General features: G+C 40.3%; 1 protein-coding gene across 1 annotated transcript in view; it reads right to left on the bottom strand.

Moving 5' to 3' along the window:
- ATP8A1 (ATPase phospholipid transporting 8A1) overlaps positions 1 to 17,391 on the bottom strand; it is a 262,923-nt gene that overhangs the window by 204,922 nt on the left and 40,610 nt on the right. Inside the window, 2 exon segments of the mRNA XM_038400205.2 lie at positions 4,136 to 4,176; positions 14,726 to 14,771. Coding sequence (XP_038256133.1) covers positions 4,136 to 4,176; positions 14,726 to 14,771 — 87 coding nt within the window.

Genomic DNA, 17,391 nt, shown 5'->3' with positions numbered 1-17,391 from the left:
CTAGTTCATGTTTTATGAGAAAGAGTAAGCAACACTTCCTTATTTACTTTCTCCACACCAGTCATGATTTTATAATAATCTTGCCATAAAGCAAACAGAATGATTCATTAGAGAGAGTGCTTACAAGCCAAATTATTTTATGTTATTACATCAGCACTTCACAAAGATATCTACTCTGTAATACTGGACATCTGGATGACATTAATTCCATGACCTATCCATGAGCTCTGAAATACTACAGATTACCTTGCTAATTAAGGATTCATAGCCTTAAAAAAAATCCTTCAAATGAAAATTCCTCTAACAGTATCTATTGAATAAAATGTTACTTTTTGACTAACGACTTTAAAAAAATTACAGTATTCTGATCTCAGTTCAACATATAAAAACCAGGAGCTTTTTTTCCTGTGATTTAATTTTAATATAATATTAATTGCAATAAATTAGTTTTTTTCATAGCTGTTTTGACAATTAAAATGAGAAGTTCATATCATATATAGAAAAAGAAAATAAAAAAGGTAATTTTAAAGGTAAATTGTTATTATGTGGCTCTTTGGGGAAAATCTGTCTCCTCTCCCTAGTTTTGTGACATGTCATTTCTTGTATTAAACATACATAGATTGTAATTAAGGAATATACGGTCTCTCTCTCTCGCTTTGATTTTAGATTATCATTAGGAAATGTTGGCCTTAACTGATGATGTACACTAACAGAAATCCCAAATTTATAACAACTCACTTCCTTCCAACCCAACCACCTTTTATAGACTACAAAAGATCCTTTTCTTGCAAACACTTTATGCACATGAACGGTTTATTAACTTCAATGAATTAAGCACATGCATGAAGTTTAACCCCAAACATGCACAAACACTCCCAAGATTTTTAAATGCTTCCATTGGAGCCACTTGCAAGGTCCTTTACAATCAGTCCCCACCCGGCCTATCATCCCTCATTCGCGATCAAGTTATCAACTTAGACTTAGGGTTTCTAGTGCCTCATGGCACATAAGGCAACCCATTTTTCCCCACTTTCTGTCCAGAGCAAAATGTTTGACTCCATTATAAGTTGTCTCCATGATGGCAACATCCTTCTGGATCATCTTGAAATAGGTTGGTCTTTGTTGTACATGTCTTCTCTTCCTTTTGGGTGAAATCCAGTCTAAGACAGACCTTGTGCTTCTGCCTCAGAGAAGCCTGCTGACATGGCCCATCCACCATAGCCATCCCTGTCTGATTACTGAGTCCATTGTCTGCTGACCCAGGCAGCGCAACACAATTTCAGATTGGTTACACAATCTCTCCAATGAATTCCCAAGATTCTTCTCAAACAAAGCTAGTGAAATGCATTCAGCTTCCTGCCACATCATCTGCCACGTTTCCAAGGCATACAGTAGTGCAAAGCTATCTTATTATCCTCCTACAAATCCCTCCTCAAAACTCTCCTTTGCCATGATTCCTACCAAAAACTTGACAGCTGTTAGGCTGCTGGTGTGCTGAGATCATTGCCCATCATGCGGACCAATATTGCCTGTTTACTTGTACTTACACCCCTTCTCCCCCCCCCCCCCAGCTTTCTGCATCCATTTGTTGTCTCTTGATTTACAGACTAAGTTTCTTTGGGCAGGAACAGACTTTTTGTTGTGTGTTTGTACAGCACCTAGGATCCTAGTCCATTACTAGGGCTCCTAGGCCCTATGGTAATACAAAAAAATAAACAAAATCAGAAAATAGATGCATACAACTGCAAATCAAAATACATAAGTTATTCGGCAGCATTTAAATAATTCTTATTTCAAAGTATTTGTTAGAATAGGTACTGCAAATAGCGCATGACCTGATCAAACAGATTCTGAAAAAAGTACATCTTTTACATAGTAAAATATGGATTTCATAAATAGAACTGTCCAAGGAAATGATGATAAACAACCTCTCAGAATATTCATTAAAAATAAAAATGATTGTTTATACTATTTATGATTTTATGCAGTGTTGATGTTATGATTAATATAAATAGAGTTTTTGTTTCATGTTTAAAGATCGAAACTATATATAATTTGAAAACTTGGTTTGAATATACAGATATTTTATTTAACATCTACATGTTAGAGAATGAAAATAAATTCTCTGTTCATAAAAACAGCAAATCATAGGTAAAATTTCATGATTGATAATTTGGTGGTTACTCAGTTTAAATTAGCATGAAAGTAAATCTGAACATAATCAAAATTAGCAACTATTCATAAAAACAGACTTTTCTTGTATGGGGCAAATATCAATGTATCTTTAAAAATGACTGAATTTGTTATTAATATAGTGAAAAGTTAATTTGTCTATTACTGCATTTTGCCATCTAGCCAAACAGTTAGATCCATTCACTATATCAAACAACAGATTTAAGTGTAAATGCATTAAAGGTCCTGGTAATATAATACCCCTAGGGGATTAGCATACCGCTCTAACAAAACTAACCGGTACAATTCCTTTTATTTATTATATATGCTAAGCATGAAAAAGTGTTTAAGATTTTAAATACCCAAATACAATTTTTCAATACTAAATGTAAAATAATGGTAGAGGTAAAGAGTATTTCTGTTTATTTCTTATTTCCTTGGAGCAATCACAAAATTAATGCAGGGTAGAGAAACCAGCCTCTACATTGTAAGCATCAGTGGGCATCTCTACCTTGATGAGAGAAGTACAGTGTCAGCAGGTATATACTCTTTGCCTTTTATTATAACTATATCTCCAACATCTACCTGTAAGAAAACTGGGAATTGGTTAACAGTCAAACACAGAATCTCTAACTTTTATGCATAGGTAAATCCTCAATTTGCCAAAAAGTTCAAAATTTAGGCAACAATTTTCGAAAGAGAGTAGGGGTATTAGGTCCCCAAATCCACTGAAATGAGGCCTAGTCGCATTGTATTCCTGGCATTGAATATATTCCACTTTAATCTCCCTTGATATTGGGAACTCTTATTGTTGTTGTATAGTCAGATTTATATTTAAACTAGTTACACAAAAGGAAATTAGTTTCCCTAAACTCAGAGTTCTTTTGTATCACAGCAGATGCCTGCTCCTGGTTCCAGCTAACTTGTATGTACCCCACGCAAACAGATGTGAACCTCATGAAATTAAACCTTTCCTGTTTGCAATTAGATGATTTCACAGGGGGAACAAAAAAGATCTGATTGGATCAAATTTACTGAAATCTCAGGTTATACAAATCTATGAAAGCTGTTTTTTTGACTAACATTTGCAAATAAGAACGATCATACTGGGTCAGACCAAAGGTCCATCTAGCCCAGTATTCTGTCTTCTGACAGTGGCCAATGCCAGGTGCCTCAGAGGGAATGAACAGAAAGGGTAATCATCAAGTGATCCATCCCTGTTCCCCATTCCCAGCTTCTGGAAAACAGAGGCGAAGGACACCATCACTGCCCATCCTGGCTAATAGCCATTGATGGACCTATCCTCCATGAATTTATCTAGTTCTTTTTTGAACCCTGTTATAGTCTTGGCCTTCACAACATCCTCTGGCAAAGCATTCCACAGTTTGACTGTGCACTGTGTGAAGAAGTACTTTTTGAACAGAACTTCTGAGTGTTTCCCTGCTTTACCGCTGCTCTATTACCTCACAACAACGCCTGAAATTTTTAGTATTTTAAACACAAGGTAAGCTTTGCAAATATATAAAGTAACTTTAAAAACATTTTTACTAATCTTTGCTCAGTATATAAAAACTGAGCTATTTTCTTGTCTATTAATTTTAATAGTGCTAAAGGTACTTGTACAGAGATGTCATATGCTAATATCCCAAGAGCTGAAGACATTCAGGCAAAACTTTCATTGAAATATTATTCAGGCAGACCTTTCACTGAACTATTAATGATAGTTTTGCCTGAAGGAGGAATTGGTTTTGGGCCTAAAAGTACATTTTATTAAACAAGCTAAATTTAATATTCTAGAAAGCACTACTAAAAACTGAACATTTTAATGCTTTCCATCATACTTGTAAATTAATTCATATGATTGTCATTTACTCCGATATAAAATATATAAACTGTATCAAACGATAGTATAAACATAAAATTTACACCCCTTAAGAGCAAAAACAAAAAAACAAATACACACCTTTTCCCAATGGACAATCTCCCAAGCACCATTTCTCAATACTGAAAAGCAAAGGCACATAATTAGACTGTACAACAGTAAAACTTCTGTTTATAGGTAACACGCCTCATGTGTTCCCTGTTACTAAAAATCATGTGTATAAAATAGAGCAGTATACTCACATGGCATTTTACTGAACAACACATTCTCTGCTATTTCAGGTCAAGCATTTCAATTATAAAAAATAAATTTTAATTTGTACAGCACCTTTCATACAAACTATATATAATAAGACTTTATAGGGTTAGAAAATCATAGAAATGTAGGACCAAAAGGGACCTCAACTAGTCCAATCTCTTGTGCCGAGGGAGGACTAAGTATTATCTAGACCAGTGGTTCTCAACCAGGGGTCCAGGGCCCCCTGTAGGCCCCCAAACAGGTTTCAGGGGGGCCACCAAGAAGAGCCAGCATTAGACTTGCTGGGGCCAAGGGTAGAAAGTTGAAGCCCTCTGTATGGGGCTGAAGCCCAGGGCCCTCAGTCCTGTCACCTGGGGCTGAAACTAAAGCCTGAGCAATGTAGCTTCGTAATGGCCATGGGGCCCCAAGCCTTGTTACCCCCTCACACCAGGCCTTGCTTTCATATGCCAGAAAACCAGTTACTGTAGCACAGGTGGGCCATAGAATATTTATAGCATGTTGGGGGGGAGGGCTCAGAAAGAAAAAGGTTGAGAACCCCTGATCTAGACAGTCTCTGACCGGTGTTCAACTTGTTCTTAAAAGAACTCCAATGATGGAGACCCACAAGCTCCCAAGGTGATTTGTTCCACTGCTTAACTACCCTTCCAGTTAGGAAGTTTTTCCTCATGTCTAAACTAAGTCTCCCTTGCTGCAATGTAAGCCCATTATTTCTTGTCCTTTTCTCAGTGGCTAAGGAGAAAAATTTATGACTCTCCTCTTTATAACAATCCTTTATGTACTCTAGACTGCTATCACGTCCCCTCTCAGTCTTCTCTTCTCCAGACTAAACAAAACCAATTTTTTCAGTCTTTCCTCATAGGTTTTCAAGTCCTTTAATCATTTTAGCTGCTGTGGACTTTCTCCAATTTGTTCACAACTTTCCCGAAGTGTGGTGGCCCAGAACTGGACACAATACTGCAGTTGAGGCCTTATCAGTGCTGATTAGAGTTTACAACACTCCTGTTAACATATCCCAGAATTATATATTATATTGGTTTACAACAGTATTACATTGTTGACCCATATTTAGTTTGTGATTCACTAAATCCCCAGATCCTTTTTTGCCGTACTCCTATTTTGTATTTATACAACTGATTATTCCTTCCTGAGTGTAGAATTTTGCATTTGTCCTTGTTGAATTTCATCCTATTTAATCCAGTTAGTCCAGATCATTTTTAATTTTAATCCTGTTCTTTAAAGTGTTTCCAACCCCTCCCAGCTTGGTATCATCCATAAAAATTGTAAGTATACTCTCTATGCCAATGTCCAAATCATTTGTGAAGATACTGAATAGAACCAGACCTAGGACTGATCCCTGCAGGACCCCAATCAATATGCCCTTTCAGTTCGATCATGAGCCACTGATAACTACTCTCTGAGTACGGTTTTCCAGACAGTAATTCTCAAAGATAATCGCTAATGGCTCAGAGATCTCTTCAATCAGTTTCTTAAGTATTCTAGGATGTATTTCATCAGCCCCTGCCAACTTGAAGACATCTAACTTCTCTAAGTAATTCATAACTTGTTCTTTTCTTATTTTAGCCTTAGATCCTACCCCATTTACTCTGTAATTTTCTATCTTAGTCACACAATCACGGCTAACTTTTTGGTGAAAACTGACACAAAAAAGGCATTTAACACTTTGGCTATGTAACGGATTTGGCACCCACCTCTCATGAATGCCCTTTCAGGTTGGGCGTGTCTGCGTTCTTTAGTTCTGGTGACTCCTTTCAGTGGGTCTCAGGCAGGTTTGTCAGTGACATAGCACTCCAGCCGAGTCACACTGTCTGTATGTTAACCAGCACAAACCGCTTCCGGGTATACAGTCCACCGGGGCCTGTCTCTCTTTAGCCCTCCCTAGGCTTTGGTCGTTAAGTAGTCCAGCCCTGGTATGGGGCTGTATCCCCAGGGCTTCCTCCCTGGAGACGCTATCTTCCTGCAGCCCTCTCCAGGCTCAGTCCCTATTCAGTCCTACCAACCAGTCAGGAGCTTCCTCCATGCTCCCCCCGGTCCCTGCTAGCAAACCATCCATGGCCCTGCTGCTCTTCCAGGCAGCCAGGCCTGCAGTCTTTTCTTCTCCTACTCCAAGCAGCAACTAACTGGTGCTTTGTTCTGCAGCTCCTTTTATATGGCCCTCCTGGGCCCTGATTGTTTGCCTCCCCTGCAGCCACTCTAGCCTGCTTGGAGGACCTCTCCACTGCTCCTTCCCTGGCATGGGTGTGGCAGAACCCTGAGGCCTCCAGCAGGGGGCCTTTGGGCCTAGTCCACCCCATCACAGGCCATTGCTCCATTTTCTGTTATTATCTTTCCTTCCTCATTTAGTAATGGGCCTACCCTGTCCCTGGTCTTTCTCTTGCTTCCCATATATTTGTAAAATACTTTCTTGTTACCCTTTATGTCCCTAGCTAGTTTAATCTCATTTTGTGCCTTGGCCTTTCTATTTTTGTCCTTACATTCTTGTTTTGTTGTTTTTTAAATACACATTCTTTGCAAATTGACCTAGTTTCCGCTTCTTGTAGGACACCTTTTCAAGTTTCAGGTCATTGAAAATCTGGTTAAACCAATGTGGCCTCTTACCATACTTTTATCTTTCCTATGCATTGTTATAGTTTGCTCTTGTGCCCTTAATAATGTCTCTTTGAAAAACTGCTAACTCTCCTGAACTCTTTTTTCCCTTAGACTTGGTTCCCACAGGCGCATCCCTACCAATTCTCTGAGTTTGATAAAGTCTGCCTTTTTGTAGTCCATTATCTTTACTCTGCTGTTTTCCTTCTTACTGTTCCTTAGAATCATGAACTCTGTCTTTTCATGATCATTTTCACCCACACTGCCTTCAATCTTCAGATTCTCACGTAGTTCAGTTCCTCCCTGTTTATCATTATCAAATCCAGAATAGCCAGTCCATGAGTCACTTTCTCTACCTTCTGTAATAAAAAGTTGTCTCCAATGCATTCCAAGAACTTGTTAGATAATCTATGCCCTGCTGCATTATTTTCCCAACAGACATCTGGGTAGCTAAAGTCCCCCATCACTACCAACTCCTATGTTTTGAATAATTTTGTTTAAAAAAAAGTCTCATCCACCTCTTCTTCCTGTTTAATAGGTCCCCTGCCATGACATCATCCTTGTTTTTTTACCCCTTTTATCCTTACCCAGAGACTTTCAACAGATCTGCCTCCCTTTCTGTCTCAGAGCAAGTTATACATCTTTGATAGCAAGGCAACACCTCCTCCCTGTTTATCCTGAACAAGCTGTACCCTTCTACACAAATATTCCCATCATATGAATTATCCCATCAAGTTTCTATGATGCCAATTACCTTGTATCTGTGATTACTCACTAGTATTTCTAGTTCTTCCTGTTTATTCCCCATACTTCTTGCATTAATTAATTACAGCATAAAATGTGTATGAAGCAGAATGAAATAAAATTTAAGGAAAATTAAGACACATTTTAATTTGATTTGATAAGTGATGCTCCCAAAAATATTAGATTCTGGAAAAAACAAACAAACACGATCTGAACTGAAATCTTATAAAATTACTATAGGAAACAATCTCAAGAATACACTCTGATGAAAATGCTAACATGATTTTCTAGTGTACAGAAGAACCCAATCAATTATCCTTTTATTTTTATTATAAATCATTTATAAGAAGCACCATATCAACATACATGGCAGTTTATAAACACAGATAAAGACATGTTCCCTGCCCTGAATAATGCAGCATTTAAATTATATAATAAAAATACTGGACAATAGATAAAGTGAGATAGAGTGTGGGTATTACTAATGAGAAAAAAATAGGTATTACTTTGAAGAACTGGAATTTAAGTAGGGATTTGAAGGAGAGAGAATGCAAGGAAGAGAGGGAAAGGAAGATTGTTCCAGATATAGGGAACAGCATGCTAGAAGATTCCAAGCTGAGGCTGGGAAAGAGGGTAAAATGAAAGAATTGGGCACTGGGAATGGAAAGGAGGAAATAAAGGCAAATATGTTAGTGTGGCAACATTATATGAGGCCTAATAGGTGAGGATGAAAAGCCTGAATTTGATGCAACTGGAGACAAAAATACATTTTAGGTATTCAAAGAGGTGGGTGATCTGGTCAGAATTGTGAGGAGAGAAAATCACTTTTGATATAGCATTTACGTTTATCTGAAGATGGAAAGCAGAGAAGGCAAGAAGGCCAAAAGAAGGTTGTCATATAAGATGGTCAAGGCATAAGACAAGGTTGTTGCAATGGAGATAGCAAGGAAAGATGGATTTTGGTGAAGAGGAATAAGCACAAGATTTAGCAACCATCTGCATACGAAAGGTCAAATAGGCTGCAGGCCTGGGAAATGAAGAATAACATACCTGACAACTGAGATAGAACAGGCCGGGATCCTGTTGAAGAACTAGACTCTGGAATAACAAATCTGGCCTTGAATCCAGGAACAACTGTGGCTCTGACATGTTCACAAGGTCAAGAAATCAAGGCCTCTTTCGTTAATGGGCGGGCTACTAAGATAATTTCTGCTTTCTCCTTTCTGATCCTCTGTATTACCCTGGTGATGTTGAGCAGTGAGGGGAAAGTATAAGGTAAGCCCTTTGGCCATTTGAGCGACAGGACACCTATGTCAAGAGCATTTATGCCTATGACTTTTTTCCTACAAACTATTCGTAAACCTTCTAGTTTCCTTTGGCTGAAAAAAGTCCCACAATAGGAACTCCATATTTTTTGATGATCAGTCAGAATTATTTGTTCTGAAGACCCAATTCTGCATCATCAATTTTCCTTCTGCCCATTCACTCAGCCTTCACATTGCTGGTGACCTTTGATATGCAAGGTCCTGATAGACCATAGATGGGCTTCCTCCCACTACATCAATGATGCCGCTTCCTTTTGTAGATCCCTTGATCTAGTATTCCCCAATGGTTTATGTACACCAGGGATTGGCAACCTTTGGCACACGGCCCACAAGGGTAAGCCCTTTGGTAGGCCGGGCCGGTTTGTTTACCTGCCACATCTGCGGGTTCGGCCAATCGTGGCTCCCACTGGCAGCAGTTCGCTGCTCCAGGGCAATGGGGGCTATGGGAAGCAGCGCGGGCCGAGGGATGTGCTGGCCGCCACTTCCCGCAGCCCCCATTGGCCTGGACAGCAAACTTTGGCCAGTGGGAGCTGCGATCGGCCGAACCTGCTGAAGCAGCAGGTAAACATACTGGGCCGGCTCGCCCGCATGCCAAAGATTGTTGATCCCTGATGTACACCATTGTTGATGTATTGTCTGTACATGGCCATTTGGCAATGCTGGGGCCAGTTGTTGAACAGCCTACTTTATTGCTCTCAGCTCTAAAAAATATATGCTTTTCTTTCATTCCTAGAAGGATCATGTCCTTTGAGCCACCAACTTCTTGGATAATGCTCCTCACCCTTCCAGAATGGCATCGGTTGTTATGACACACCTCTCTGGCTCCAACATGGCCAATCCCCCCAGAATCTCTTTGGATTCTTCACCAATCCAGGGATTTCAGCACTAGTGATAGAATGTTCACTTTCCAAGATGGAAAAAAAATCAGAAAACGGCAGGGAATGGCCAGCACGAAACTCTGGAGAGTGCTTAAATGCATTCTGCCCAAGACACTATCCCAGTGCAGGATACGATCATCCCCAGATCACTAATTAGGATGCCTACTGATGTCTTCGGGCACTTCCTCAGGAGGGTAATTGCTTATCTGTTCTAATCCCGTCTTTTGGCTGCCAGAAAGATTTTGTGGGCCTCTGTGTCTATCAACACTCCAAGATAAACTAGGCACTGAGATTGTTGATGATGACTCTTCCCAAAATTTACTTTAAATCCAAACTGTTGCAAAGTTTGGATCATTGCCTGAGTCATATGAGAGGACCCCTCTTTGGGCAAGGTTTTACTACAATTTCATCCAGGAAAGGATATACCGGTATCTCCTTCTGCCTGAGAAAAGCCACCAGAACAACAAGGATTTTTGTGACCACTTGAGGGCATGGATGACTGTCAGAAAGACAGTGCTTTGTACTTTGGTCTCATGAGTGAATCACAAAAATTTCTTGTGCCCATGGTGAACTGGCACACGAAGATAGGCCTCCTTCAAGTTGACTAATGTAAAGTAATCCCCAGCAGATCACCATTAGTCCTGACTTTAAGGTTTCCATCTTGAATCTAGTCCCCATAATGAACTTATTAGGGTGTGGTAAATCCAGGACAGCTCTGTCCTCCCCAGATCTCCTGGGTACCAGAAACAACACTGAGTAGTGGCCAAAGAACATCTCTGCCTCAGGAACTCTTTCTATCTTGCTGATTTTCAAAAGATGTTCTATAGACTTTAGCATATTTCATCTCTTTTGTGGATTTGAGGACACTGGAGAAGGGAGAAATTACAATTTGGTATCTTTGAAAATTGTATGTACCCTTGTTGAACCACATCCAGGACTCATCCATCCAACATGGAGAGAGTCATTAATGTACATAAAAGATTGTTACAAGGAGGAGGGAGAAAAATTATTCTCCTTACCCTCTGGAGGATAGGACAAGAAGCAATGGGCTTAAATTGCAGCAGGGACAGTTTAGGTTGGATATTAGGAAAAACTTCCCAACTGTCACGGTGGTTAAGCGCTGGAATAAATTGCCTAGGGATGTTGTGGAATCTCCATCGTCGGAGATTTTTAAGAGCCCATTAGACAAACACCTGTCAGGGATGGTCTAGATAATAGTTAATCCTGCCATGAGTGCAGCGGACTGGGTTAGATGACCTTTCGAGGTCCCTTCCAGTCCTATGATTCTATGCAATTGTTCCTTGAATTTTAATATTCTCTCCCTGCTAGGTGTTGCTCATTGGAACTCACCTGACTGTAGTCAGGCATTGTTTCTAGTGTTCAAATTTGCACTGCAGGAAGATTGGTTTCTCTCCTTTCTGAGCGTAGACTTGTTCTATTTGTTTGTGCTGTAGTCTTACTTTCCATACTAGAGTAGCCACAAAAAGAATATTTAGACCTAATAAGACAGGATATCCCTTTTCCCGAATTTGGAGTTAGGAGGATTCTCTAAGATCTTTTTTGAGTATCTGAGGATTCCACCAACACTTTGTCTAATGACTCCCCAATATTTTGAAGCCACTAACATGATTTTGGCCTGTATATTGCCCTTCCAGGATCATAACCAGAGGTGCCATCTGGTCACCACACTGGAGGCCAAGGCATGTGTTGAAAACATCAAAGCATCTCTGGGGTTGCATGAGCTATGAATGCTGAAGCCATTGAGACTTTCTTTAACTCTGAGCCTAACCACAATTATTTCTTAGCCTTTTTTGGTAATCTATTGCCAAATTGTCAGTCCTTGCAGTACTGTTCTTACAAAAAAGATGTTGCTGCAGCAGAAGCCCTCAGAGAGGAAGATACAGCCTCAGATGTTCGGTGCAGTGACGTTTCACTCTGCAGTCATTGGGTTCTTTTGGGAAAGAGTCCCCTTCCACTAGGATAGCAGTGTCTTTGACGAGTGCTGAAACTACCCTGTCCACTTTGCGAAGAAAAACAAAATCTGCTTTGCTACAGTGCTCGCACACCTGAACAATCTTATAGACTTTGCTGGTGTTTCCCATTTGACCTTCCTTACTTTTTCCCAAAAAAGACATCAAGAGGAATGTGTGGTTCAGATCTTGAACCTGTTGGAATTTTTTTTTTTTGTAATTTCTGGATCAATTCTCTCTTCTCCCTCCTTACATTCTTTTCTAATGAGCTCATCTGACAAAATAAGTATCTAATCATCAGCTGAAAAAGGATCCTCCTGCTTCATTTAATCTTGTGATTCATCCCCTGAGGCAAAGAGTTCACCTTCCTTCTGTAAAGAAGATCCTGACTTTCTTCTTGACTTCTTTTTTCCCTCTCTTGGACTTAGACTGAACAGCCTTCTTTTTCTTTGGTGATGCCCATGAAGATGAGGATGAAAATGAATTAAATGAGGAGAAGGATGAAGAAAAACCAGACACAAATAATTCTATTCCTTTTATTATGCTTTTTCTTTCCATGTAGGAACACCTTGTGAACAGAGCCTTTGGCGCCATCCTGTAATGAGTCTGAGGAACTACTATCCCCAGAAGAACAGGGATAGTAATTTCTGGAAATAATTTATTGAATCCCTTTTCCATTTTTTAAATTTGACGCCTTTTGAGAAGGTGGGGATTGGAAACCTGAATCAGATGAGGAGTCCTATGAACCTCTTCTACTAACAGACATCTCTTTATCTGTGTCCTTTTGAGAGCAGATAGAATGCCTGTAGGAGACACTGCATCTGCTACCTGGAACTCACAATATTGTAGCCTCTGAGATAAAGGCTCTTTTTACACCAAATTCAAAAGCTCCAAGAGACACTTTCTTCCTGAGGAGAAGATTCTCTTCTTTTCCCCTCATGCAAAATTCTTAACTTCCTCTAGGACTAAGGGAAGACGAATGAACTACCCAACCAAGGAAGGGGTTGGGGATGATGATGAGATCTGCATTGCAGGAGGATATGCAACCAAAACGGTCTTATCGGCTGCTCCTTGCTCTGTCTGTGGTGTATTCAGCCAGTCCCGCTTATGTTTTCCCTATGCTGGCCCACTGCCCTTTGATGCAACAACAAAGGGCTCTCTTTGTTTTTCTGCCATCCTTTGAGACATTTGCAGCATGGCTGTCAGATTCCCTGCTAGTGAGGAATGCCTGAGGAACTGCCTCCTGGTTTCAGGGTAAGGTGGCCAAAGCCAGTGGATGAGCTGACTGATATGCACAAGACACAAATCTCTCCTTCTATGTCCTCTGACAGGAATAGAGAGAAGGAGGAACACAGCTGTGGTCTCCCATTTGGACTTTCTCCACCATACTCCTAGCCTGTTACATGAGCAGTTGGGGAGAAGGGGCATAGCGGCTCTGTGGTAATTCCAGGCAGCAGACGAACCAGCTGTGCATGTTTATTTGACATGTGTTTTTTTTAAACCCTCTCTCAGAGTAAGTGCTGGATCGCACGGCCCTGGTAGTAGCTACAGGAAACAGAACGAAACTGAGGGGGGCCCCTCTGGAAGATGGGGGCTAGTCCCTTGTCAGCCATCAATTCAGCTTTGATTCTGACCTTTACAGCTACAGAAAGGCAATGCCCCACACTGAGGAACTGTGGATCTAGTCATAAGAAAAGAAAAAGGACCTGCTCTTCTGCTTGCTTGGTCTGTGGAGCTTCAGAGTCAGTCAGGAACTGCAGTTTGGGGAATCAGGGGATGTCTTCTGGCTCAGGTACTGTCATGTCAGTGGGCACTATGTTCTGATCAACTGGCTAGTCCATGGGGTCCAGTTTCCTTGGTAAAGTGTTGTTGTCATAGTGACCTTGGGATAAAAACACTTTTTCCTCACTTTCTTGGTCTTCTAAGGTTCAAATTCAAGATGGTAACATCCCATAAAATCTCTAAGAAAACCAGGAGATCACAAATTTTGCACCCCGCACAGCATTGTTCAATCCTGTAAAAGAGAGATGAGTGTGACTACATCCATCCTTGGGGCCCTCCTTCCCATAGAACTGGTTTTTTGTCAGATCCACAAGTCCACGTGTTTCTCCCAGGCAAGCAATAATAGGGGAATAACAGGAGATGATGACTCCATCGGAATTGTTTCAACTCCTTTTTATTGGGTCAACAGTCAGGACCTATAAAAGACTTCTTGACCATCATTGTTCCATGAATTAGAAAAGTTGTTCCTTACTCATTCGCACATCTTATGCTTACATTTTTTCAAGGCTGCAAGACTTCATCACAATAAGAAAATATGGAACTGTCACGCTGTCTGGAAAACTGGTGAACTATGTGTAAGGTTATCTATCAAACTTTTTTTGTAGTAGTATTTTTGTAAACTACTTGTATTCAAAAGTGTTTATTTTGAACATTTGTTCAACTTTATGGATAATGCCCTCTACTCCAAATTTATATTTTAATTTGTGGTATAATACTGTGGTGTTCAAACTATTTCAAATTTGTAAATTCTAAACATTTAGGTCCCATAGTTTAAAATTACCTCCATAATTGCATGCCTATTTTTACATACAATTCAGTAAATTGTGAGTACACAAACATCTGGAGGTATAAATAGCTATTTGCATGGGCAATTGTGGCACACACACAAGACAGAAATGGATATGTGTTTTGCAAATTGCATGCATGCACACACATACATACAAATCAGGTCTTTATATTCTAAACATCTAAAAGTGTAAGCTTGTATGCTTTGTTTCAAATGTAATACTGACAAATCTGAAACCAAAGAACCATAAAGAAATACACACAGCATTCAGATTGAATTTTTTAATTGTGCAGCAAAGAAGAGATTTTTGCAATGGTTCCTACCTTGTGTTTGTTTCTTGTTCACTGCATTATCAGCTTTATGTCTTTTCTGTAATAAAAATGCACAACTGTTAATTGAGTTAAAATAGTAATTTTGTTAACAAGGTAAAATGTACAATTCAGAAAAGATATCATGCACACACACTTCCTGTATCCCACTCCACTCGGACAAAAAAACCAGGCAAGATTATTTCAAGTCGTGTTAAGCAATTTTTTTAAAAAAACTGCATGTTATTTTAATGAAGTATTTTTGTTGTTAGACAAAGTCAAGGACAGTGCTAGACTAAAACTGTTCTTCTGAAGAACCGCTCCATTCTGGATATTTCACTAGCTGCCCTAATTCCAAGATGCAGACAGCTTGCATTTGTGGGATGGTGCCCATACTCTTCAGGAGTCTTCTAGAAAAGTAGTTTCTGTTGGGACCATATAAAACTTCATGACACAGAATTTTCTGAGATGAGATTTAAGAGGTTACAAAATGTGAGTGCCTTCTGCTAAACCTCAAAGTTATTAAGATAACAGAACTCCAAAGGAGGAGTGAAGATAGGCGGTAGTGTGAATAAACATTGGCAACATTCTCCCGATGCAAAAGATATTGATAAAGTAATCTTTCCATATGCTACAATGGCTCTAGTATCATGCGTGGAGCCAGCTCTCTGTAACTAGGAATGGAAGGGATAGTTAGTGAATTTACTCTTGATAACTATTATTTCTTCTTTGAGGTAGCTTCTGTATATTTACCACTTCTGGGACACTATTTAGTAATATAACCACCTCAAAGGTAGGCTGATGAATTCTAACTGAACAAGGAGAGCAGAACTGCCCTCCAAAGCGAGCACCAGATCTAAATATCAAGTCAAGGGAGTGGAAGTTGTGTAAACGTGATTAAACCCCAGGTAGCTTCCCTGCAGATTTCTATAATGTTAACATTACTAAGGCAAGACATACTCCCACCTGTACTGATACCCAACCTAAAACATTAACATATCTATTTTGGATCCAAAAGTTTAGGTGATGTCTGATCAAAACAAAAATTCTAACAGAGTACAGAGTCTAATTCTCCCCTAGAAGGAATAAGGTCTGGAAAAGAGACTAAGCGCTTGTCTATACGGCTGCACAGTTCAGACTACAGGAGCATAACTAGGAGTTCGCGCCAAGTGCTACGCTGAACTCCCCCATATGGATGCTGTGGCCATGACCAAATTGGTTCCTAGTTCACATTAATGTAGTCTTTTTCAAACAGGACTATATTAATGAGAACTAGGAACCTTTTAGTTTGCACCTGCAGCATCCACATGAGGGAATTATAGCGCAGCACTTTGGTGTCCACTGCTATTCACACCCGCATTGTCCAAACTGCAGGACAGTGTAGGCATAGCCAAATAGATTAGTTTAGGCAGAACTCACATTATTTTAGGCAAAAATTTTGGATCAGGACACTAGGACAACTTTTGTCTCTGTGGAATACAGTGAAGGCAGACACATCTATCAAAATCTGCAATTCACTCACTCTTCTTGTGGATGTACTGTGATTAAAAATGCCATCTCTAGCAGGTTTAATACAGTACTCTCCCAGAGGTTCAAAAGGTCCAGCCAAAATCTTTGTAAGCACTTGTCAGGGACTGCAAGTCTTGTACCTGGGTCCACAGGAGCTAAAAAAAGCTCCAACCTGCTCACAGTTGCTAGGGCAGAAGCTGAAACCCAATAGAGGAATCCAGTCCAAGAACCTGACTGGCAGAATGCTGGGGATCTTGACTGGTCCATAGCTCCCATATAAACCCAGCACAGGAACAGGAAATTGCCCATGCAAGTGGGATCCTCCCTGCTCTGGATTGCGTGCGTTGTGCTTCCTGTTCCTGTTCCTCTGGTTTCACTTTCTGGTGTCCTGACCCAGCCCAACTCTAGTTATCCATCCATGGTTCTACTTTCAAGTATGTCTCCTCCCTCTAATGTCTTGGTAACCTGATCCTGCCTGCTTCCTCATGCTCAATTCTCGGTTTGCCCTCTGACCTGTCTTGGACTCTGACCTCCTGCTATCTGACCTGGCCTGCCTCCTGCTTTGACCACTAAGTCAGATTGCCCATGTCCTGGTCATGACAGAAATAAACTGAGATCCCGTTTTGCGACAGGTTCTCTGATAGACATTAACCAACCATGGAAGGAATCTCCTAATGGAGGATGGCTGAGATGATGCACAATGCACTTTGATCAATGACAAGGTACAGTAATTAGTCCAAAAAGAAAGGTTACTTACCCTACAGTAACTCTGGTTCTTCAAGATGTGCTATCAACACATATTCCACTCTTGGTGCATATACGCCCCATGTGTGTCAGATCCTTTCTGACTAGCAGTATCTGATGTAACTCTGACTAGGCTCCTGATGTTCTCTTGGCAACCATAGCCGAGGGTTATAAGGGACAGGAGGCTGCAACCACTACTCAGATCCTTCACTAATAAGAATCCTGAAAAGTGGGAATCCAATTAACAGGGATGCAGGGCAGGTTGAGGAATCTGTGTAAAACACCACATCTCAAAGAAAAAATGGTTACTCACTCTCTCATAACTTTTGTTATTTGAGATGTGTTGTTCATGTCCATTCCAATCAGGTGTGTGCATGCACACGTGCACGGTAGCCAGAAGATTTTTCCCCTAGCAGCATCCATCGTGT

Source organism: Dermochelys coriacea, chromosome 4 (genome assembly GCF_009764565.3).
Source record: "Dermochelys coriacea isolate rDerCor1 chromosome 4, rDerCor1.pri.v4, whole genome shotgun sequence".
NCBI lineage: Eukaryota > Metazoa > Chordata > Testudines > Dermochelyidae > Dermochelys > Dermochelys coriacea.
Note: the sequence above shows the minus strand (reverse complement) of the source record. Positions and strands in the feature narration are given on the sequence as shown.